Here is a 22,862-nt window from a genome sequence, read left to right on the forward strand (position 1 = left end):
TGTTAGAAGAATTAGGCCGACAGCTGCTGGTTTTTCCCCCTTTCTCCACTCCCCCGCCTCCTTGCTCGCTCGCTCCCTTCCTCCTCGGCGTCTGCACACACCAATGGCAGCCGAGCCCTGCTCGCGATTTCTCTTAATCTTCCTCCGCCATCCTGCGCTCTTTCCGCAGGCGGTGCTGCGAAGCCGGCAGAGCCCCGCGTCACACCTTACTGCTCTCTGAGATTGCTCCACAGAGAGCTCAAGGAGATGGCAATTCGGCGCTGACGCCGGCTGGCAGCAGTTGGAAGAGGGGAAGGAGAAGAGAGAGGGAGGAGGGGAGGGGGGAAAAAGTTGGCACAGATACCAAGTTTTTCCCTAGAGAGATGTGGGGGGGGCGGGGAGAGAGAGAAGAAAATGACACAGAGAAAAGGAAACCAGGAAAAAGGCAGAGTGAGGCAGAGAGAGAGAGTGAGAGAAAGTGAGAGAGAGAGACTATGAATTAAGTTCTCTCAGACATCCACACGTGGGCATCTCTATCCACCTGACTCATGACCCTCTAAAGATCACACCACCCAGTCAGGCTTCCTACCCACCAGCCCACCCCCTCCCACACACACATCACCAGTCAACCTGGAAGTCAAGAGCAGCGCAGGCATGTTGTGTGTATTCGTGTGTGTGTGTGTGTGTGTGTGTATACGCCTGTATGTTGTCTCTGTTTTGGATCGCAGTAGAATGCAGTATGTAAATGAGATGGTTATTACCGCAATGTTCATCAAGCTGAGCCGAGAAGACATTAATAGCCTGATGAATATGCATGTGAATTTGTTAATTAAGTTAATTATTCTGCTGAAAATGCATTCGTCTTCCAAGGACATTTTCCCAATGATTTTTACATGCTCTAGCCATTAGTCATGCTATATTTTATCAGGGAAATGAGTTTGCTTAAGTTGTAAAAAAAAAAAAAAGGAGAGCCAGAGAGACAGACAGACAGAAGTTGGGGGGCAGGGAAGGAGAGAAAATGTGTGGAGGGCGAGAGTGGGGAGGCATCTGAGGCTGGCCTCAAGTTTCAGGCCCAGCTGGGCTTTTGAAGCCTGCCCTCGATTTTTATGGCTACCTCACTCAACAATTTTTTGCCCTTTTTTGATGACAAACTTTTTTTTTCTAGTGCCAAATTTCCAACACATTAATTAATTGTTGTAGCCAATTAACTGTAGTTGTGCAAATGAGTTTAGCACTAATTACCATGCAGTGCCTGTAATCACATAAAAAACTTGCTGAGAGAGAGAGAGAGAGAAGAGAAAGAAACGGGAAGGGAGTGGTGGCAGGAGAGGACCTGGCAGACAGGAGTGGTCAAGGAAGGGACACACGTGAGCACAGGGATCCTGCAACTGCTCTGTGAGGAACAGCGCGGTTCCGGGGGAGGCAGCTGTGATCCCCGTCACCTTCAAAACCTGCGAGAGCCAAACTGTGCAGCAAGGAAGGCAAAGCCATTTCAAATGGTTCCCTTTTGTACCAAGAATTTTGACTCAAGACCTAGGCTCAGTTTTTGTATGGCTCAGTGAGACAGAGCAGCCCCTTTGCCTTTCCTGTAATGGCCACTCCAGGTTTCAGCCCCAGGGTGTATCTCCACCATGGCTGAAGTTACTGGACGGAGATATAGGGTGTCCTGGAAGGCAGGCTGTTTGCGATGGGCTGTAAGTAAATAGGAAGACTGTTGGGAGTACACAGCAACTGCAACAAGCCAAGGCAACAGTGGGAACAGGCAGGAGAGAGCCAAGCTCAGCAGGAGCTGGGAGGCTGCAGCCTTCGGCCAGATACAGTTCCCAGGAGAGGAGCCAACCAACTCAACAGCAGGCTGTCAGCTTTACCACATACCAGATGGAGGCCAACACCAAGTTTCCACCTGTACCCAGCGGGCGAGAGACACATCAAACAACTTTTCCAGAATTTTCCCTGAGTCAGCTGCCCTACAACTCCAGCGGGAGGGAAAGGACAGTGGTAATATCAGAATCAAGTGCTGGGGACCCCTGGCTTCCACTCCACTTGGCCACTCTAAGATCCCGCCCCAAGGGGTGTGGGCAGAGCTCCCCTGTTCACAAGAATTAAAACAGAAAAGTGTGAGAGAACTCACGTGTCATGGGCACAGTCTTTGTAGATCTTGAAGACATCGTGCATGTCACATTATCCAGGACTTTGTTCACTCATCCCCTGATGGGCCTCCAAAGGCTGGCTCCTCCCCACCTCACTCCAGGCCCCGGATTGTTGGAGAGGCTCCAAGGATCCATTCATTTTGGCTTTGTTCTTCTCTAACAACGGGAAACAGTTGCAAGGACACGTGCCATTTTGCTTCCTGTTGCATGACACTGCAGCTCCTCTCACCCAGGAGCCAGAGTTGACTGGGAGGACCTGAGGTTGACCCAGACTGCCCCAGGACTCTCCCAGCCTGCAGTGCTTCGCTGGTAGCACCTACACCCTCTTCCCCACAGGCTCAGTCAGCGCTGGAAACCCTGTCTAGCACCTTGAGTTCAAAGCTCTCCTTGGCCATTTCACATCCTGTGACCTTGGGAACATTACTCAATCTTCTGCCCAAAGGGTTAAGAAGTTTAACTACTGTGAATATAAAATATAACAAGTGAAAAGAATGATCTCATTCATTATTAGTGCTTACAAAGTCAGAGAACCTTGCTAATGGTCAGCTTGGTAACATGAACCAATGTTTATCTTTCATACCAAAATCTATACATGAATGTTCATAACAGCTTTATTTCTTTTTTTTAAAGATTTATTTATTTTTTTAATTGAAAAATCAGATATACAGAGAGGAGGAGAGACAGAGAGGAAGATCTTGCATCCAATGATTCACTCCTCAAGTGACTGCAATGGCCAGTGCTGTGCCAATCCAAAGCCAGGAACCTGGAACTTCAACCGGGTCTCCCATGCAGGTGCAGGGTCCCAAGGCTTTGGGCCTTGCTTGACTGCTTTCCCAGGCCACAAGCAGGGAGCTGGATGGGAAGTGGGACTGTCAGGATTAGAACTGGTGCCCACATGGGATCCCAGCATATACAAGGTGAGGACTTTAGCCACTAGGCCACCATGCCAGGTTCTGGAATCATGTTCTTCCACAGGTTCATGGTTAAATAATCAGTATCATGAATAAATATAAGCAATGAACTATTGATACTCAAAAAAGTTTGGATGGATCTCCAGGAAATCAATGATGTATATTTATTTATTTATCTTTTTATTTTTTATTTTATGACAGTTTAATAGGCATTGGGGTTCCCCACTTCCCCCCCATTGTTCTCTTCTCCAGTCTTTCACTAGGTGTCTTCTGAGTGCCCTCAGAAGTCCATCATATTGCTACTGGGGTGTTTCCCAACAATGTAGGGGCTTATCTGTTGTTTCACTGTGAGTCCATCCTTGTATTTCAAGTACAGGGATATATTTCTCTCTGTTTCTGCCTATGGACATATCTAGTCCTGCTGCGCTTCCATTATAACTTCCCTTAGGTACAGTCTCCCTTGGATTGGGAATTATTATTTTCTTTAAAGACTTATTGTTATTGGAAAGGCAAATTCACAGAAAGAAGGAGAGACAGAAAGATCTTCCACCTGTTGGTTCACTTCCCAAGTGGTCACAATGGCCAGAGAGAAGCTGAGCCGATCCAAAGCTGATCTGAAGCTGATCCAGAGTTTCCTCCAGGTCTCCCACGCAGGGGCAGAGCCCTAAGGCTTGGGGTGATCCTCAAATGCTTTCCCAGGCCATAAGCAGGGAACTGGAAGGGAAGTGGAGCAGCTGGAATATGAACTGGTGATGGGATCATGGTGGTTGCAAGGCAAGGATTTAAGTCACTAGGCAATCATGCCAGACCCAAAGAGATGTATTTTTTTTTATATATATTCATTTATTCATTAATTACATTGCATTACATGACACAATTTCATAGGTACTGGGATTCCCCCCCCTTCACCCCAAGCCCTTCCCCCATCATGAATTCCTTCACCTTGATGCATAACCACAGCTCAAGTTCCGTTGAGATTCCCTAATTAAAAGTTTACACCATACAGAGTCCAGCATCCCACTTGTCCAGTTCAAGTTCAACGGCCTCTTAGGGAGGCCCTCTCAGGTTTGTAGGCAGAGCCAGCAGAGCGTCACCTCAATCAGTTAGAAGCTCCAACATATCATCAGCAACAGTCCAGGTATGATGAGGCTGGTGCAGAGTCCACTGATTGACATAGTCCATCTTAGGGTTTCCCCTTGTCCAGTTTTCCGCTGGAAGCATAAAGTTGAGGTGGTTGATTCATCTGCTCCATTTTCCATCTTTTCTTGGTTAATGCTTTGATTCCTCCATTTTGTTCAGGGGAATCCCCCTAAAAAAAAACTTTGAGGCATTCCCAGTCCAGACTCCTACATGTACTACTAGTAAGCACAGTGCTCGCCACCTTCCATCACTCCGATCAGCTGATGGTTTTAACCCCTGGGTTGGCTCTCTTCTGAGCCCCGACCTCTATTGGAACCAATGAGTATCGCATCTCTCCCCGGCTCTGCCCATCACACTCTCGTCCCTCACCTAAACCAGTGGGAGGAGTGCTGGTCGGGTGTTGCATTCCCTACTAGCACAGGCCATTTCACCTTGGCATTTTGTGTTCTGTACTGGTTTTTTTTTTGTTTTTTTTTTTTAATCGCAACCAAACCCGGCCAGGCCCCCACACAGTTTCAGCACTTGGGCTTGCCAGTGGATGACGTGAACCGACTCAGCCTGGTCTGCCCCAACCCTAGCCAAGTGTATGCCAGTGGGTCACATTCCAAAGCCTCTTCTGGGTTATTTACCTCCATGCTTCTTGCGTTTATTTGTAGAGTCAGCTTCCTGTCAGAGGAACTGTTCAGGTTCCTCCCTCCGACTCCTTCCTGGTGTCGGGCTTCACGCATTCCAGCAGGTCCTTCGGCCAGCTCCGCTCTTCAACCCATTCTGGTTCCTGCTGTTGAGAGTTTCAGCCCAGCCACGGCTCGTCCATACCCACGTATATCTCATATATGGCTCAGATGGGGTTGAGGCCTAGCCGAGCCCGTCCAACATCTATCCTGGTCCTCCGGAGCACCAAACTGTGCTGTGGTCTAATCCGGCATGGTGCGTCAAAGCCGAATTAATATTTGTGCCAAGGGATTACAACTGTGACCCGACCAGAACTCAGCCTCCCTCTAGTTCCTGTGCCCCTTAGTGGTAGGCTCCACGCAGCCAAGGCCTCCCCGACGCTCTCCAACCAGGCCTGTTGCCAGCCAGTGTTAAGTATGTCAGAGGTTGCTCTGGTCAGCCCAGAGCGCCCTATAGACTGTCATGCCTCCTGCATAGACTCCACCGGCCCTTCTAAACCGTCCAATGGGGTCAGAGTTTCAGGGGATTGGTCCACGCATGCCTCACACATTCTAGCGCCGAGTATGGTTCTTGAATGCCAGTCAATGTCATAGTCCTGCCTTCTGTGACCCCTCTGCTGATCCCTCATCCTATCAGGTAATGGGGCATCCTGCTGGACAAGCCCGGAATTTTGCCTTTTAAGAGAGCTGATGTTGGCGATCGGCACTATAAAGTGACTACAGGTTCTTCAGAGGAAGATTAAATGCCTTTGAAAAGCTTAAGGACTAATACATATTCTCAGAGTACTGTGGGTTCAGCACGGAGCGTCACATGCAGCATATCAGAGAAACCAAATTCCAGAACTTCCTGGCCGGGCGGCCAGCAGGCGAAGCCTGGCGCCAAATGGCGCACTGGCCGCCCGAGAGCCTCGCACCCTATGTACGCACGTACGTGGTGGAAAGCTTGGCTGTGTTAGGCTGGAATCGTGGCAGGGACCCGAGCACCCGAGCACCCGAGCCGCATGGTGGCCCGGGGCCAAGCCGCTTGGGCCCCCGCCTGGATCCTGCTAGCTCCTCCCCAACTCCAGCCCATGGCATGGCGCGCTCAGAGGCATTCCCAATCCGCTTCTCAGGGTCCTAGGACAACCTTCCCGGAGATGTATTTTTTTTTTAGATTTATTTATTTTATTACAAAGTCAGATATACAGAGAGGAGGAGAGACAGAGGGGAAGATCTTCTGTCCGATGATTCACCCCCCCAAGTGAGCAGCAACGGCCGGTGCTATGCCGATCTGAAGCTGGGAACCCGGAACCTCCTCTGGGTCTCCCACGCGGCTGCAGGGTCCCAAAGCTTTGGGCCATCCTCAACTGCTTTCCCAGGCCACAAGCAGGGAGCTGGATGGGAAGTGGAGCTGCTGGGATTAGAACTGGCGCCCACATGGGATCCCGGGGCGTTCAAGGCAAGGACTTTAGCCATGCTAGGCCACGCTAGGCCACGCCGCCAGGCCCCAATGATGTATTTTTTAAAGGATTTATTTTTATTAAAAGGCAAACTTGCAGAGAGAAAAAAAGACAGAGATAAAGGTTCTTTCAATTGCTGGTTCACTCCTCAAATGGGTGCTGATCTGAAGCCAGGAGCTTCTTCCAGGTCTTCCTCATGGGTGCAGGATCCCAAGGTTTTTGGCCGTCCTCAGTTGCTTTCCCAGGCCACAAGCAGGGAGCTACACTGGAAGAGGAGCAGCCGGGACATGAACTGGCATCCTTACAGGGTGGTGGTGATTGCAGGCAGGCTGAGAATTAGTTAATTGAACCCTCTAATGATGCATTTTTATAAAAGCCAGCCATAAAAAGCTGCACACTGTGACTCCACATTTGAACTAATGACAGTTCTCTTTTTTTAAAAGATTTATTTTTTTCTATTGTAAAGTCAGATATATACAGAGAGGAGAAGAGACAGAGAGAAATATCTTCCATCTGATGATTCACTCCCCAAGTGACCGCAATGGCTGGTGCTGTGCTGATCCGAAGCCAGGAGCCAGGAACCTCCTCTAGGTCTCCCAAGCGGGTGCAGGGTCCCAAGGCTTTGGGCCAGATGACAGTTCTTAATATGAATATAGATTAAAGGTACCAAGGAATGAGGACAGGTAAGGCAGACAAGCAAGAGGTAGGTATGAGTATAAAAGGGCATTATGAGGAGTCCTTATGGTAATAAGATTATATAACATTTAATACATGGTATGCACACCACCCTCCCAGTCACAAGGAAACCAAAGAAATCTGCATAAGACTGGTGGGTGAGATCAATGACAGTTTTCTGGTTGTGACATTCCACTCTAGTGAAAAGTGTTACCATTCTGTGAAACTGACCACATGCACAGGGACAACTGCATGGGAACCTACCATCACCTTGATCAAAAGTCTATGAGTGATAATCAGAATCTCTGCTGAGGCCTGGAGAAAGAACGGACTACCCTTGTGTTTCCACTGTAAATCCCAAAGAAGAGTAATAAATAGTATCCTCAGCAAGGTACATCAATGAAATGATCATAACCATAGGAGAGAAGGTATTTGCCTTTTGACCTTATAAATTCCACTTCTTGGAATGTCCTATTAAAAAATACATGGTATTTCATATTCTGATATTCACTATGGTATTATTTATAGAGTAAAAATGTCTACCAGAGGGCCTGAAGTGTTAGCCTAGTGGCTAAAGTCTTTACCTTGCATGTGCTGAGATCCCAAACGGGTGCCGGTTTGTGTCCTAGCTGCTCCACTTCCTTTCCCTCCAGCTCCTTGCTTGTGGCCTGGGAAAGCAGTAGCAAATGGCCCAAGGCCTTGGGACCCTGTATCTGCATGGGAGGCCAGGAAGAAGTTCCTGGCTTCTGGCTTTGGAGCAGTTCAGCTCCAACTCTTGCAGTCCACTTGGAGAGTGGACCAGCGGATGGAAGAGCTTTCTCTCTGTCTCTCCTCCTCTCTATAAATCTGACCTCCTAACAAAAACAGATAAATCTTTAAAAAATGTCTACAACAGACTGATGGAATTGTAGCACCTTATGAAGAGTTGTGACATTATGGGAAAAATCAGTCGGGGGTAGAAAATGGGGCGAGGGGAGTCCCAGACCATGTAGAATTGTACGATAAATTTATTTTATTATTATTTTTTAATTTTTATTTTGAATTTTTGAATTATGTGATACAATTTCGTACAAACTGGGATTCCCCCCCCAAACTCCCACCCCGACAGATTTTCCCCATTTTATTACAACGGTACAGTCCTTCATAAGGAATCACACTTCCATCAGTCTCTTAAGTGTACCCTGACATTGCTGGTACAGACAATGTCAGACAGTCCAGCATCCCACTGTCTACACATTTCCAACAGTTTCTTGGGGATCCATTTTTTGTCTGGAAGCAGGAATGAATGTTGCATTATACCTCCACATCGGGACATGGTGGACTCCAGTACTCCATTACTATATACATTTCCATAAATGAGAAGCCATGAAACAAGGTCAACAACTAGTATGAGTTAGAACAACCACAACAAAAACAACAACAACGACGACGATGACAAAAACAAATTATAGCACCATGAAAAAATGTGCCACTGAGTAACCAACACACGGGTGACAAAAAGGAAACACAAAAGTCTCTTGGGAAAAATGATGCCACCGTGTAATCCATGAGCCAGCAATGAATTTGACAAGAGAAAAGAAAGTCTTTGGAATAAGTAAAACTGAGATAAAAAAATATCAAAACACATGGGCTAGAGCAAAAAAAAAAAAAAGTATGGATCGGATTATTGAAGTTACTCTTTCCATGCTTATTTTCTTATATTAGAGAGAACATAGGGTGTTTATTCTTTTGTGATTCACTCATTTCACTAAGCATAATGGTCTCTAGTTAGGACCACCTAGTTGTAAATAGTATAATTTCATTCTTTTTAATAGCTGAATAATATTCCATGAAATAGATGTACCAGTTCCTTTAACCACTGTTCTTTAGATGAACATCTGGATTGTCTCCATGTCTCTGCTATTGTAGATTGTGCTGCTGCAAATATAAGATTACAGATCCCCTTCTTATATGCAGATTTCATTTCAATTGGGTATATTCCTAGGAGTGGGATAGCTGGGTCATATGGCAGATTTATTTGCAATTCTCCAAGCACTCTCCATACTGATTTCCACAGTGGTTGTACTAGCCAGAATTGTACGATAAATTTTAAAAAATGTCTACAAAATTAAAATAGGAGCTAAGTCTTATAAATCATAGTGTGTCTGGTTGACAAAATATAGATTTTAACCATACATCAAAAGCTACAGGGTCTGGCACAATGGCTCAATTGGCTAAATTCTCACCTTGTAAGTGCTGGGATCCCATATGGGCACTGGTTCATGTCCTGGCTATTCCATTTCCCATTCAGCTTCCTGCTTGTGGCCTAGAAAAGAAGTAAAGGGTGATCCAGAGCCTCAGAACACTGCACCCATGTGGGAGACCCAGAGGAAGCTCCTGGCTTTGGATCAGCTTAGCTCCAGCCGTTGTGGCCACTTGGGAAGTGAATCAGTGGTTGGAAGATCGTTTTCTGACTCTCCTCGCTGTATGCCTGCCTTTCCAATAAAAATAAACAAATTTAAAAAACAGAACAAAACAAAGAAAACTACAGCCAGTACAACACCTGGCATCAGGATAGCACTGCAGCACAGTGAGTTAAGCAGCTGCCTGCAGTGCTAGTTAGTATTAGTGTGAGTGCCGGTTTGAGTCCTGGTCATTTCACTTTCAATCCAGTACCCTGGGAAAGCAGTAGAAAGATGCCCCAGTCCCTTGGACACCTGCCACCCATGTGGGAAAGCTGGTTGATATTCCAGACTTCTACCTTGGGTACAGCCCATCCCTGGCCATTGTGGGCAGTAAGACCTCTCTTTCTCTCTCTCTCTTTTTCTCCCCTTCTGTCTTTCTGTAATTCTGTCTTTCAAATAAACAAATCTTCTAAAAAAGCCTAGTACTTAGTAGACACTGAATAAATGGAATTGTCTCTTCTGAGCATCAAAAAGCACTAACAGAGTCAAATGTATGCGGTAAGTGGTAAAGTGCTGCTGTGAGCTGTCGCTCTTCCTTGAATGGCTCTCACCCAGCTCCAGCAGGGATATAACTGCTTCCAGAGAGAACAGTGGCTCAGATGCTGCTGGCTTGAGAACTGTGGGATGGGGAGAACTGATTTCCTGGGGAGTCTGAGCCAAGGCAGTGAACACTTCCTTTCCAGGGGACAACTGCTCCCATGTCATACCACAAGGAAAACTGTGGACTTCTTAATACAAGCATGCACACCCACATGCATTTGACCTACAAACTCAGGACAATCCTGAAGTCCCTGAAACAACGGCATGGATTCCTGACCTCATAAAAGTAACAAGGCTTTACTGCATCTACCACTGTGGACAGACACCTTCTGGCCCAGGGGGCTCTCCATACGTCACTTCCTGAAGTTCTCACACTTAAGAGTTAGGTGTTGGGGAGGGGTGGGGGGAATCCCAGTACCTATAAAACTGTGTCACATAATGCAATGTAATAAAAAAAAATTAAAATTAAAAAAAAAAAAAAGAGTTAGGTGTTTATCTGCATTTCACAGACAAAAAAATTAGGGCTCCAAGTGGTTACATAGACTACCTAGGTGATACAGCTGACAAGTAGCAGAACTGGCACCGGAACCCTAGGCTGTCTGCCTCTGAAACTACATTGAGAATGACTACTTGCACTACATTGAGAAGGACTGGGGAGGGGTGCACCACGTGCAGGAGGCTTGGGAAGTGACTCTGCTCTTCCAGATGCTTTTTGACAGGCACAAACTGAATTTCAGCCCATTGCAGGCAGAAGACCGATCTCTGAAAAAAGGTAGACCCATTTTGAAGTCTTTCATCTCATGAGTCAGTTTTTTGTTTGTTTATTTCTGTTGAAATCCAAAAATTTCCTTTCCTTTCTGTATTTCCAGCAAGGAGGGTGAATAGGAACACAGTACCCCTCTACAGGAGGTCCTGGGTCAGCAGGAGAGGCGTCTTCTGTCCCATAATTGAGACCATGACTAGATTTGCGCCACGTGCCAAATCAATAGACATGCATGAGAGAATGGATGTGGGAGGGCAGGTTGAAAGGTGTGGCTTATTTAGATGAGAAGTCAAGTCTGGAGAATGACTTGCAAATTTCTCAGAACCTTAGTGCTGGGCTCAGGCTCAGCAAACATGTCGTGTCTACCCAGCTGTGGTGGCTTGGCTGGCATTTCTCAAGCAAGAGCCTCTCTCTCTCTCTCTTTTTTCTTTTTTAAATTCATTTATTTCTATTGTAAAATTTACAGAGAGAAGGAGAGGCAGAGAGAAAGATCTTCCATCCATTGGTTCACTCTCTAAATGGCTGCAACAGCTAGAGCTGAGTCTATCCGAAGCCAGGAGCCAGCAGTTTCTTCTGGGTTCCTCACATGGGTGCAGGGTCCCAAAACTTTGGGCTGTTCTTTACTGCTTTCCTAGGTCACAGGCAGAGAGCCAGATGGGAAATGGAGCAGCCAGGACTCAAACTGGCACCCATATAGGATCCTGGCCATTGCAAGTTGAGGATTTAGCCATTGAACCATTACACCTGTCCCAGTAAGAGCCTCGTGCCTGTCTTGAGGTGTTACATCTGTGGTTGCCATTGTCTCAAACCTAAGGGAAGAAGGCCAAAGTTCTGCCACTGGGAAGTGACCCCTTCCATTTCAAGTGCTAACTCAGGTTCTGGCAGCCCAACTGGATGCTTAGAGATGTCCAGGAAAGAGAATGGTCTTGGGAGGAAGGTACCAGGACCTCAAGGCAAGGTCCAAAGATCTTTCCCTTTTCTTCTTACATTAACAATCAGGAGGACAAACAGGGGGCCTAATACCAGACACACAGAATGGAAGGACAGTGTCATGCAGCCCTCCCTCCTTCACACATTACTCTATACTGCTGGGGACCCAAGCATACCCATCACTCTTTTGCTTCCCCTGGGGCCATCTATCCTATGGACAGGAGAGGGTTAAAGGCAAAGTATGGGCAAGCTATAAATTTCCCATCAGTGTAGGGAGAGCAGGATTGTTGGCAAGGAGGGGGTTGGGCTGGGGGGGGAAGGGGAGCTGGGAAAAAGCCAGGAGGTTGTCTCTAGGTAACAATAAACACTGCAAGCAAGGAGCAGCTGTTACACTTACTCTCTCTGCATCACAATGCTGAAATAACACTAATAAACCAGTGTGCCCAATGCACAGGCATACACACATTTAAGGGCCAGGGCCCCACTGCCTCACCAGGGCTGCTCTCTGCTTCAGACCTGGGCCCCTGATGCCAATGGACATACCAGTATTGGCTTGAGTGTATCTGTGGGTCTTCCCCAACTATTGCCATTCACAGGGTGACGGGAAGTCAGGGGCTGGGGGTCCTGTTCAGATCTCATGGAGCTAGGAGGAGGGAAAATTGGGTATGAGAAAAGCTAGCAACCAGACTACTTCTCATGTCCTCACAGACTGCAGGGGATACGGTGGCCAGCAGTGTAGCTCGCTAACAAGAAGTGGAAAGAACAGGAGCAAAGAAAGAGGCTTGAGAAAGAGAAGGATCAGCGAACATGTGCTATTGAGGAAGGTTCTTCTATCGCCCCTGGGGACGAACTCCCCACATCTGCCTACACCCCACCTGGTGTACCCAAGCTTCCCCTCACAATGCCACCTTTATGCCCGGGGCCAGGTGAAGGGTTAATTCAGGACTAAACTTCATTATGGGTTTCTGGCAGGGCCATAGGCTTCTCATCTGCAGGCAGAGTTGGGGAAGTAGAGCTTAGAGCTGTTCCACCTCCTCGCATCAAGAGAGGCTGGTCTGTTTCCCCAGTCAAAGCCATCCTGGTATCACCTGAAGCAGCTCTGCTTACGGTTCTTTTCCCTGGCTGGAGAGCAAGGTCACCAGCAAGGAGGCACGTAAGAACTCAGGCTCTGTCCCGTGCCCCTCTTCTGAGCCATTATTCTCAGAGGTTCAAATGTGTGTGTTGTGTATTAATGCTGTGTTTGAACACATTAGCACCCAAGATTTTCAACAGTTCCCCTTTATCTATCCTAATCACAGGCCCCTGGGCCTGTGGTCTGAGTTACAACCACTTATGGCATCTTTCTGGCTGTGACCTCAAGCACAGAATCCTTTTATCCCCCAATTAAAACTGGATGGAGAAGATGTTCAATGCTCACATGGCCTGTGAGGGAGACAGGTGCAGCACTTCTGGAGATCTCAAACTCTGTCCCCACTTCCCAGCCTCTATCAACCCTGAGTAAGCCATCCCACATGCCCCTTACTCTGTTCTCTGGTCCCAGCAGTCTGTTTCCAGGGAGGACAGTACTGACACCAGGTGTAATCCTTTCAGGCTCTCATATGTCTTTTGAATTGTTTGTTTTAATTTCTAAAAATCTGGTGTCAGCTGGATACCCAGAAATCTGGGTGACAAGTGAGGGTAGGGAAGAGTAGTTGTGTCTGTTTGGAAAGCACTACTTCTGGAAGTGCCCAGAGCCACTGAGCTGCCCCAGCAGTACTCTCTCTGCAGCCGATGGACATAGTGGAGCAAAAAACAGTAACTCCAGCAGTGAGACCCCTGCAGCGCTCTGTGTGGGGCAGAGCAGGGACCTCCAACCAGGGAGAAAATGGGGGAAAAGTTGTTGTTTTAGAAGCAGCCATCTCCCTTCCTGTCTCCCCCTCAAATCAGGGTCACCTTCCTGGGTGCTTAAGGACACCAGGGCACTTGTCAGCCCAGGCCTTTCTCTGCCTTCCTTCTCGCTTATGGCTTTGGAAGCTACTGTCAAGATGTGTGGTTCAAAAGCCAACTCTCTCTCCAGACAGTGTGGAAAGAGTAGAGAGGGAAGGAAAAATGGGGTTCCACTAAACACTAAACCCTGATCCACCTCAGCTAGTCCCTCTCCTCCAGAATGCTTGCAATTCAGGGTATGTGACCTTTGCCTTCAAGTTAGCGTTTCTCTGGACCCCAGGGCTGACTCCAGGCTATAGATCTGGCACCCTTGGCTAAACCTTGGGAGGGTTAGGTGTAGCCAGGTGGAACTGAAGGTAAGAAGGTGCTGGTCCTTAAAGAAACACCTAGGCCTGTTAGCCCTTCCAATATGTCCCCAGTATCCTGGCACAGTTTTTTTCCCAATACTTTAGGCCAATAGGGAGAGATCCTAGATGGATTCCTTCTGGTCTGTCTTAGGGAACCTCAGCAGGTTCTTTTCATCCTGCCTGCAACAGAGAAGGTAGGATGATAGCAGGAGCAGAGGTGTTCAGCATGGTTAGTAAAGATGTTGCATGTGGCCCCAGCATTCTCATATGAGTCCTGGATGCTCCACTTCCACTCCAGCCCTATTAATGCACCTGAGAAAGCAGCACCAAACAATGGCCTATGTACTTGGACCCCTGCATTGATGTGGAAGGCCTGGAAGAAGCTCTTGGCTTCAGATTGGTCCAGCTCTGGCTACTGTAGCCATTTGGGTAGTGAACCAGTGGATGGAAAATCTGTCTCTCTTTTTTAACTCTGCCTTTGAAATAAGTAAGTATTATGATATTATGGTGTAGCAAATAGCGCTTCCACCTGCAATGCTGGCATTCCATATGGGTAGCACTTCATGTCCCTGATGTTCTAATTCTACTCCAGGTTCCTGTTAAAACCTGGGAAAAGCAGAGGAAGATAGCCCAACTGTTTGAACTGCTAGTTCCCATGCAGGAGACCGAGAAGAACTTCCTGGCTCTTGGTTTTAGCCTGGCCCAGTCCTGGCTATGCAGTCATCTTGGGGAGTGAACCAGCAGATGAAAAATCTCTCTATTTCTCCCTCTCTCTCTGGAACTCTGACTTTCAAATCAATCAATCAATCTTAGAGAAATGACCTTGAAGGTCTACCATGAGGACAGGATGAGGCTAGGGGTATGAGAAATGTCCTGGTAACCTGGAGAACATGGAAGCTTCTTCAGGCATTGCCTTCTACATTCGATCCTTGCCCCAACTCCAGTTTAGCCACATGAGGCATAGAAAAAAGAATGATGAATTGCTTGAGGGAGGAGGAAGACATTCAGAAATGCTGCTTTTGGCAACTTGATGGGAAGGGCCCCTTCCTCTCTATTCTTTCCCTCTTTAACCCTGGTGTATGAACAGCAAGGGAAGCAACAGGTGGATTGGGGCAGCTGGAAAGTTGCCCTTTTTTGCAGGGTATCCAGCATCTCCAAGCCAGAGTAGACCTGACTAGAAGTTGTAGGAACTCTAGGGTCATGGCACCATATGAATCCAGGGGCATTGCTAAGCCAGTCTTCAGGCCCTGTTCCAGGCTTCAAAATAAGACAAGAGGTACAAGACCAGTCCTCACTGCCTTTCTCCAGTGGCTTATATGGTGGCTGGGAAGATTTCTTTTTTTTTTTTTTTTAAGATTTATTCATTTTATTACAGCCAGATACACACAGAGGAGGAGAGACAGAGAGCAAGATCTTCCGTCCGATGATTCACTCCCCAAGTGAGCAGCAATGGGCCGATGCGCGCCGATCCGAAGCTGGGAACCTGGAACCTCTTCCAGGTCTCCCACGCGGCTGCAGTGTCCCAATGCATTGGGCCGTCCTCAACTGCTTTCCCAGGCCACAAGCAGGGAGCTGGATGGGAAGTGGAGCTGCCGGGATTAGAACCGGCGCCCATATGGGATCCCGGGGCTTTCAAGGTGAGGACTTTAGCCACGCTAGGCCACGCCGCCGGGCCCAGCGTGGAAAATTTCAAAGAAAGCTCAGTATTTAGTCTTGACTGGGAAAGTCATGTCTTGATTAAGAAGTTGGGGTAGCTGGTACATTTCATTCTCTGTAGACCTTAGAGAACATGGCAAAATTCCATGGGAGTGGGAGGCTGTCTGGAGACAAGAACATTGATGAGGCAAGAGCATGAATGAGGTGGCCTCTGGAACAGATTATTAGGAGGAAATGTGCCCCAGAAAGATCCAGCCCCAGAAAAGTCAGCACTTGCTGACTCCCTAAGTTGTTTCCAAGATTATGGGGACAGAGATGTGAGACAGTGGAGAGAAACATCTTGTCCACCGTCTTCCCTCAGTTCTCCCTCCCACACCTGCCTACCTTTCCTTTCCCTGTGTTGCTATGAGTTCTCCAAGTCAGGACTGTAAAGCAACTCCTGGTCAGGACTCCACTGACTCTCCCTTCTGGGGTCTTGGTTTCCAAATCTGCAAAATGAAGAGGTCAGGCAAGATGAGCTCCAACACCTTTCCTCGCAATGGTAAGATTCTATGCTTCATATCCCAAGAGATGCCAGGCCTCACTAGCAGTTTTTGTCTGTCATTTCCAGGGTGCTTCCTTTATGACAAAAGGAGCAGAGACATCTCCAAACCTTGCCCTTCTCCTTCTCAGCACAGTCTACGGCGCTCATCCTCTTCAGGGACCTCAGAGTTCTGCCTGCCTACAGGCCTTTCACAATTTCACAGTATTCCTAGGGACTGGCCCACCCCAAACCCAATAGTAAGCAAAGAGCCTCACCTATCATCCTGCCGCAATCTGGGGCTCCAGACCCGAGTCAACCAGCACCATTCCATCCCTTTTGAAGGTCTTTGCAGTTGGGGGGAAATCCTGGCACCTTTCCCCAGCGCCTCCCCTCCTCCTCCTCCACCTCGCTATTCTCCACGCCAGAACGCAAAGTGGCCAGTGATTGATGGGCCCGGGTTCCTGGTAACCGCACCCAGTGGCCCAATCCTCCTCCCTTACCCAATCCCTCCCCTGTCCCTATTCAGAGATCAGATTGTCTCATGTTGGTCCCTGAGGTCCCATTAATTAAAAATACATCCAATTAAATGGCAGGTGAAAACGTGCTATTGGAGCTCTCCACCCCCCTGCCCCAGCTTGGTCGCCCCACTCCCCCAGCCCCCCTTTTAAGGCTCAGCTGTGCTTTGAGCTGAGAGAGAGAGAGGAAGAAAGAGAGAGTAGAGGAAGACATAGGGTGGGAGTATGACGGGTGTGTGTGGGGGGCTACTTGAACCTCTGCCAGGGTAGCATGTGCCAGCCTGGGAGGGTGGCACCATGCCCTGGTGTCTAATTTCTGGAGGTGTGAGTAGGTTCAGTCAGCTGGTTACCTACCTCCATTTCCCTTAAAGGGGCAGAGAGCAGCTAAAGGGTGTGGCAAGTTGATCTGCCCTCTTTCTGAGCTTGGTGGGTGAAGGGCAGAAGTGAAAATGGACAGGGGCTTTAGGAAGAGGTGTGATGTTCAGGAGTTGAGGGAGTCTGAGGCCACCATTCTTGGCCTGTCCCTGTTCTTCCCCAAACTGGGAAGCAGATTAATGAGGGAGCCGGCTGGGACTCAGGTGGCAGAGCATGGCCATGCTCCCAAGCCTGGCTGTGCCTTCCCTTGCTCACAGCAAAGCTGAGCACAGGAGGGACGAAGGTGGTGGGGCAGGGGGACAAGGAGCAGATGGGTCAGATACTACAAAATATACAGAGACTGATATTCACGCAGGCGCCGTGTCCCTCGGACCTCAGAGGCAAGAGGGCCAGAGGGTCCCATCCTGTTTGCCCTTTCTTGAGGCAAAAGAATCAGCAGCTGCACGAAGTCACCATGGCCTGGCTGCCCGGAAGGCTATGCTAAGGGCAGCTCCTTGATGGCCACTGACTGCTCTCATTCTCCTCCTCACTGACATGGAGTTATCAGCATTTTGCCAGGTAAGGGATTTGACCCCTACCTTGCAAAGCTCTCTGGCCCCAAGGCATGCACAGCTAAAGGCTGAGAGCTGCTGGGAGAGCAGTTGGAAAAGAAGGGGTGACCAAGGGGGGCACTCAGAATCCAGGCAGGAATGGGGGGTTTGCCGACCCAGGGCCCCTGCCTGGCCTCCTTGGCAGCCTCAGCACCTCCTCACTTCACTTTAACGCTAATTGGAGATTTTAATCTGCGCTGCTGCTCTGCTCGGGGTGCTGGGGGGAGCGCCAGCTGTGCAGTAATTCTAGCAGCACCGACTGTTTAATCAAGCTGTCCTCCTGGGGAGGGGCCCTCAGGCATGGGGGTAGAAAGGAGGAGGAGAACCTCTGTCATCTCCCTCAGCCTGTTCAGCTGGAAGGGCTTCATGGAAACCAAGGGTCAACCACGGGGTCCTCATCCCCACCGGGGCCCTGTGGTCATTTGGCATCACATGGGATAGGGTGGATACGGGGCTCATGGGCCAAAGCAGCACCATGACATGGTTTGGGGCTCAAAACCTTGGGTTGTCCTGCTGTCACGCTAGCTGCAAACCTCCACGAGACTGTCCTGAGCTCTGTTGCTCTGTGTTGGGGGAAATGATGAGGCGACTCACTCTCCTCACATTCTGTCTGCTGAAATAATTCCTAACAAAGACACACTTCTTTGAAGAATAAAGAGACCTTCCCCCCTTGAAAACCAGATACTCATCCCAGCTGTTACTAGGCTGGACAGTGACTATTGAGGAGGACAGTGGATAGTGTGCAGGGAAACTGCAGCTGCTTCATGCTGAGGGAAAGAACTACCCTGCAAGGTGTTCTGTGCTTCCCAAGCTCAGCAGGGAGCACCCTGAAATGTCAGGGATACAACCTTAGGCTATCCTAAAGGAAAAATAAGTTGCATTGATTATTCTGGCTTCTTGGGCTCCAGTTCTAGGGCTCTCTGGGAGTGCTTCTGACCCCTGTGTGGGGGAAAGGGTGCCCCTCTCCCAGTTGGCTAAGAGTCATGAGTTTTAACCGGTCAGCAGCACCCTCGTGTGGCAGAAACCAAGACTGCAGTAAACCCAACTGGTGTAGGGGTGGGGCCAGGGGCGGGGTGAGCAGGATTGCTCCGCTCCAGCAGACATCCTGGTTGGCAGACAGTAGCAGAGTTATAAAGGTGGGTACCATTAATGTATCCCATGCATGTTTACTGCTTGATTACTTTTAGGGATGTTTCTTGCTTCCTAACACCTGTCCTATCCACCCGTCCCACCTGCTTCATCTCTAACTCGAGGCATATGCCTCCCACCCAAGGGAGCACCTTACCAGAGCTGGCACCCATTTGGATCTGCTGCTTGTGCTGCCTGGCTTGTAGTCATGGGAGAGGCATTGCTGACAGAGGAGGCCTAGGGTCAAGAGGATAAGCTGATGTCACTTCCTGTGCTCAGGAGGCAGGGAAATAATGTGTCTGCCACCCAGCCAAATCTTTGGAGACCCCAGAGGAGAGCTGATGCCTGTGCTCAAGATAGGGAATATCTAGTAACTGATTCTGCTATCAGCCATCTTCCACTCTGGGGAGTTCTGGGGTGAACAGGGACAGATCCCACAGCCAAAAATCTTCGTCCTAGGGAATGGGCACTAGATAAAATATCTTTCTCTTGAAGTCCAATACTTCCCCCAGAATGCTAGAAAGAATACTAGGTCAGAATGCATAGCTAGGGCTTTGGACTTTCAGCCTCCAGGAGAAGGGCTACCTAATTACATCTGTCCTCTCCAGTATCTAATACATTTACTCTCCTCTGAACTACCAAAAATAAAAAAAAAGGATATTCGTCGTCAGGAAGGGCTCTCTAAAGACTAATACCACAAGTGACCAAGACAGAGAACTGATTCATCAAGGTCTTTCTTTGTCAGAGATCTTTCACAATAGGAATACTTCCAGAGAGAAATAGGACCCAGTTGAGAATAGATGGGTAGGGGAAGCAGCACACCTAAGAGCAGGCAGTTAGGGTGGGAGCGAGCACTGGGCACTGCTGACCTGCCCACTCTGGGCAGTGGGCATGGAGGACGCAGGCTTGTAGGACTCTACTTCTTGCATCCCACAGAGACCAGCGCAATCTCCCAGGGAACCTGGAAAAAATGTGGAGAGGCAGATTAGAGGGAGGGAGCAGGGAAGCAATGACTTATCTCAATGAGAGAACAGTTCCTGGGTAACAAAGGCAGGGCTGTGATGTATGAACACAGTGGTAGGTGAGTGGGGCAGCCGTCCTACAGAACAGGGCTGCAGGTGACTGGGTACCAGTGTCATGGGTTAGAACTGTCCGGTAACACAACTGTCCAGTAACATGACTGGCCAAGATGAACAGAAGGGAAAAGGCTGCTGGTGCTACCAAAGAGGGCTACTTTGTTGTTGTTTTACAGATGTATTTATTTTTATTGGAAAGTCAGATAAACAGAGAGGAAGATCTTCTGTCTGCTGGTTCACTCCCTAAGTGGCCATAATGACCAGAGCTGTGCCAATCCAAAGCCAGGAGCCAGAAGTTTCTTCCAGGTCTCCCACATGGGTGCAGGGTACCAAGGTTCTGTGCCATCCTCTACTGCTTTCCCAAGCCACAATGCAGGAAGCTGGAGGGGAAGCGGGGCTACCGGGATTAGAACCAGCACCCACATGGGATCCTGGCAGATGCAAGGTGAGGCCTTTAGCCACTAGGCCACACCGCACTGTGCCTGAGGGCTACTTGTTAATGTGAGAGAGGGTAGGGCACCAGAACAAGTTCAAGTAAAAAGCTAAGGAAACTCTTCTGAGAATCTTTAGGAATGAAGCTTTCCTCTGGTCAGCGGCAAGGGCAGGACAGGGTTATACCATACAAAAGCAAACTGGTGGGCCCAGCGGCGTGGCCTAGCAGCTAAAGTCCTCGCCTTGAACGCACTGGGATCCCATATGGGCGCCGGATCTAATACCGGCAGCTCAACTTCCCATCCAGCTCCCTGCTTGTGGCCTGGGAAGGCAGTCGAGGACGGCCCAATGCTTTGGGACCCTGCAGCCGCATGGGATACCTGAAGGAGGTTCCCGGTTCCCAGCTTCAGATGGGCGCAGCACTGGCCGTTGCAGCTCACTTGGGGAGTGAATCATTGGACGGAAGATCTTCCTGTCTCTCCTCCTCTCTGTATATCTGACTTTGTAATAAAAATAAATAAATCCTTAAAGAAAAAAAAAAAGCAAACTGGTGATTTCTGATTGGCCTATGGTCCCTACCTGACTTCAGATTCAGTGCAAGAGTCTGAAGTGGCCAGGCACTGGATGTGAGGCGACTGGCGGACATCACTGACTTCTTCAAGGACCATCCCTGTTGGTACCACCACCTGTAAAGAAAACGACAGCTTGTATTAGACATGAGACAAAGGACTAGATGCCAAACACGGTCTTTACCCTCTCACCCAACGAACACAGCATTGGTAGGTAACCGTGATGGTTACCATTCCTCTGATTGCTTCAATTGCCTCGGGATTTAGATAACCCTTGAAGTATCTTAGCTGTTTTAAGATTCCTACCCCCAAGGAACTAGCTCCCAGATGAGTTCCTATAGGAGATACTTAGGATAAATTAGGAAATTAAACAGACATGGAAGCGAAGAAACCCAGAGCTGCAAAGGGCAGTGATGATCAATGGAAATTCAATGCATGAAGAGTAGCTTGGTCAACTACTTATGGATCGAATCACTAGATTTGGGGGCCTCTCACCCAAAACAGCTTTTCCAACAACAGCCAACAGCAGAGGAATTGCTGACTGTGAAATAGGAAAATGTACAAGACAGCAGGGTTGAAACAATTTGGGGTGGCAGGACTATTCTGTGCCCTAGGCAGGGACTAATTCGCTTGGGGACCAATCTGGCAACATCCTAGGCGATGGGTTAAGGTATCACTGACAAAATAGAAAGGTTCCACAATGATCTATTTGTCCTGAGCAATGATCTGTCCTTGGACCCTGAGTCCCAGTTCCATCTCTACACTGTCCAGGGAGGCCATTCCTCACCCCCCCCCCCAAGATTCTGTTGGAGTTGAGGGCTGTTTTCCCTTCTTATCTCAAATGTTCAGAGAGGGAAGTATGGGAAATATGGGAAGTGGCTGTCCTACGGCCTGGAGAGAGGCACAAAGAGGGGAAGGCAGCCTGGGTACCAGAGTGAGAGGATTTACACCACACACATCAGCCAACTGAGCACTCTGCTTGGGATTTAGGCCACTGTGGGGGCATCTGCTTTACCAAAGAACATTAAACGGCTTAAAACTTAAAAGTTAAATGGAGTCGAGGGGCTTCCCCAAACAGTGCAAGGATCTCGAAGAGAATCTCATAGTGCTCTGAGCCCTAGAATCCTCCTCCTCTCGCCTTAATTGGTGAGTAGGGGAGACTTTTTCTTCCCCATTTTCTTTTGAACATGTCTTTCAATAGAACCATATTATAATGAGAAAGAGCTGGGCTTGAGAAAGCTAGGGGTGGATGCTTCATTCACAATGCTTCTGAAGACCTTTGCCTGCTATCCAACTGCCCAGAGATGGTGGCACAATTCTCTTTGCACTTTGGGTTAAGTTTGCACTAGGATTTTTGGTCATGAGCATCACCTACTCCCTAATCAACCAGAGCTCTTGTACCTACATAAAAAACTTACATCTGTACAATTTGCATGCCATCAAAACATTGCTCTTTCAGGCATATATATATATAAACATTCATTTTTCTACTCACGACTTTTAAACACACCTCTCTACCCCATCTCTATTCCTTGCCCCTCAAAACCACACAGCCCTGCCTTGCTCTCCTGAACTAGCTCGGTATCTTAGAGCAGGTGGTTTTATCATTGGGTGTCTGCTTTCGGAGGTTTAAGATCCTGGTCTTCTTGGACTTAGTCTTAGCTGGCTGTAAGTGGGTGAGTCACTCCCCTTTCCTCAGTTTCGGCTTCCTGCTTTGTGAACTGCGAGGGTGCATTCCTGCGACTGCTCCAGCTCTGGAGAGACATGATTCTAACAGGACACTTTCCTGAGAGGGTGAGATATATCCACCCGGCACACCATCTCTCAGGAACACAGCAGATACAAATTCCCCTGAAGATGCCTGCCTTTCTCCCACAGAGGCCTTCTTTTAAGTGTCAATCCTCTTCCACTAAGAGGAAAACCCTGAATCTCGACACTTGCACACATAGAGCAGATAGGAGAGGGGCAGGAAGGAGCTGGATAAGCACACCCCCTCCTCCCTGAGACGCAGTCTACACTGGGCTTTGCCCTTGGGAGCCCCATGTAAGGGATGGTGGCTAATTTAACAAAACTTTTTGGTGGG

General features: G+C 48.5%; 1 protein-coding gene across 7 annotated transcripts in view; it reads right to left on the reverse strand.

Moving 5' to 3' along the window:
- Nucleotides 1-2,774: 2,774 nt before the first annotated feature.
- CDK12 (cyclin dependent kinase 12) overlaps nt 2,775-22,862 on the reverse strand; it is an 80,279-nt gene continuing 60,191 nt past the window's right edge. Inside the window, exons 15-18 of one of the 7 annotated variants that reach the window (XR_009247002.1) lie at nt 20,790-20,896; nt 19,572-19,663; nt 15,956-16,059; nt 2,775-2,981 (exon numbers count right to left, since the gene is read on the reverse strand). Coding sequence is in view for 2 of the 7 variants with exons in the window: in XM_058676688.1 (XP_058532671.1) it covers nt 16,015-16,059; nt 19,572-19,663; nt 20,790-20,896 (244 nt within the window). In the remaining 5 variants the exon portion in view is untranslated. Of the gene's footprint in view, nt 2,982-8,429; nt 9,271-15,616; nt 16,060-18,859; nt 18,940-19,524; nt 19,664-20,789; nt 20,897-22,862 lie in introns of those variants that run through there. The other 6 variants (XR_009247001.1, XR_009247003.1, XM_058676688.1 and 3 more) reach the window with 6 other exon arrangements.

The sequence above is a fragment of the Ochotona princeps genome, chromosome 17, assembly GCF_030435755.1.
Source record: "Ochotona princeps isolate mOchPri1 chromosome 17, mOchPri1.hap1, whole genome shotgun sequence".
In the NCBI taxonomy this organism is placed as follows: domain Eukaryota; kingdom Metazoa; phylum Chordata; class Mammalia; order Lagomorpha; family Ochotonidae; genus Ochotona; species Ochotona princeps.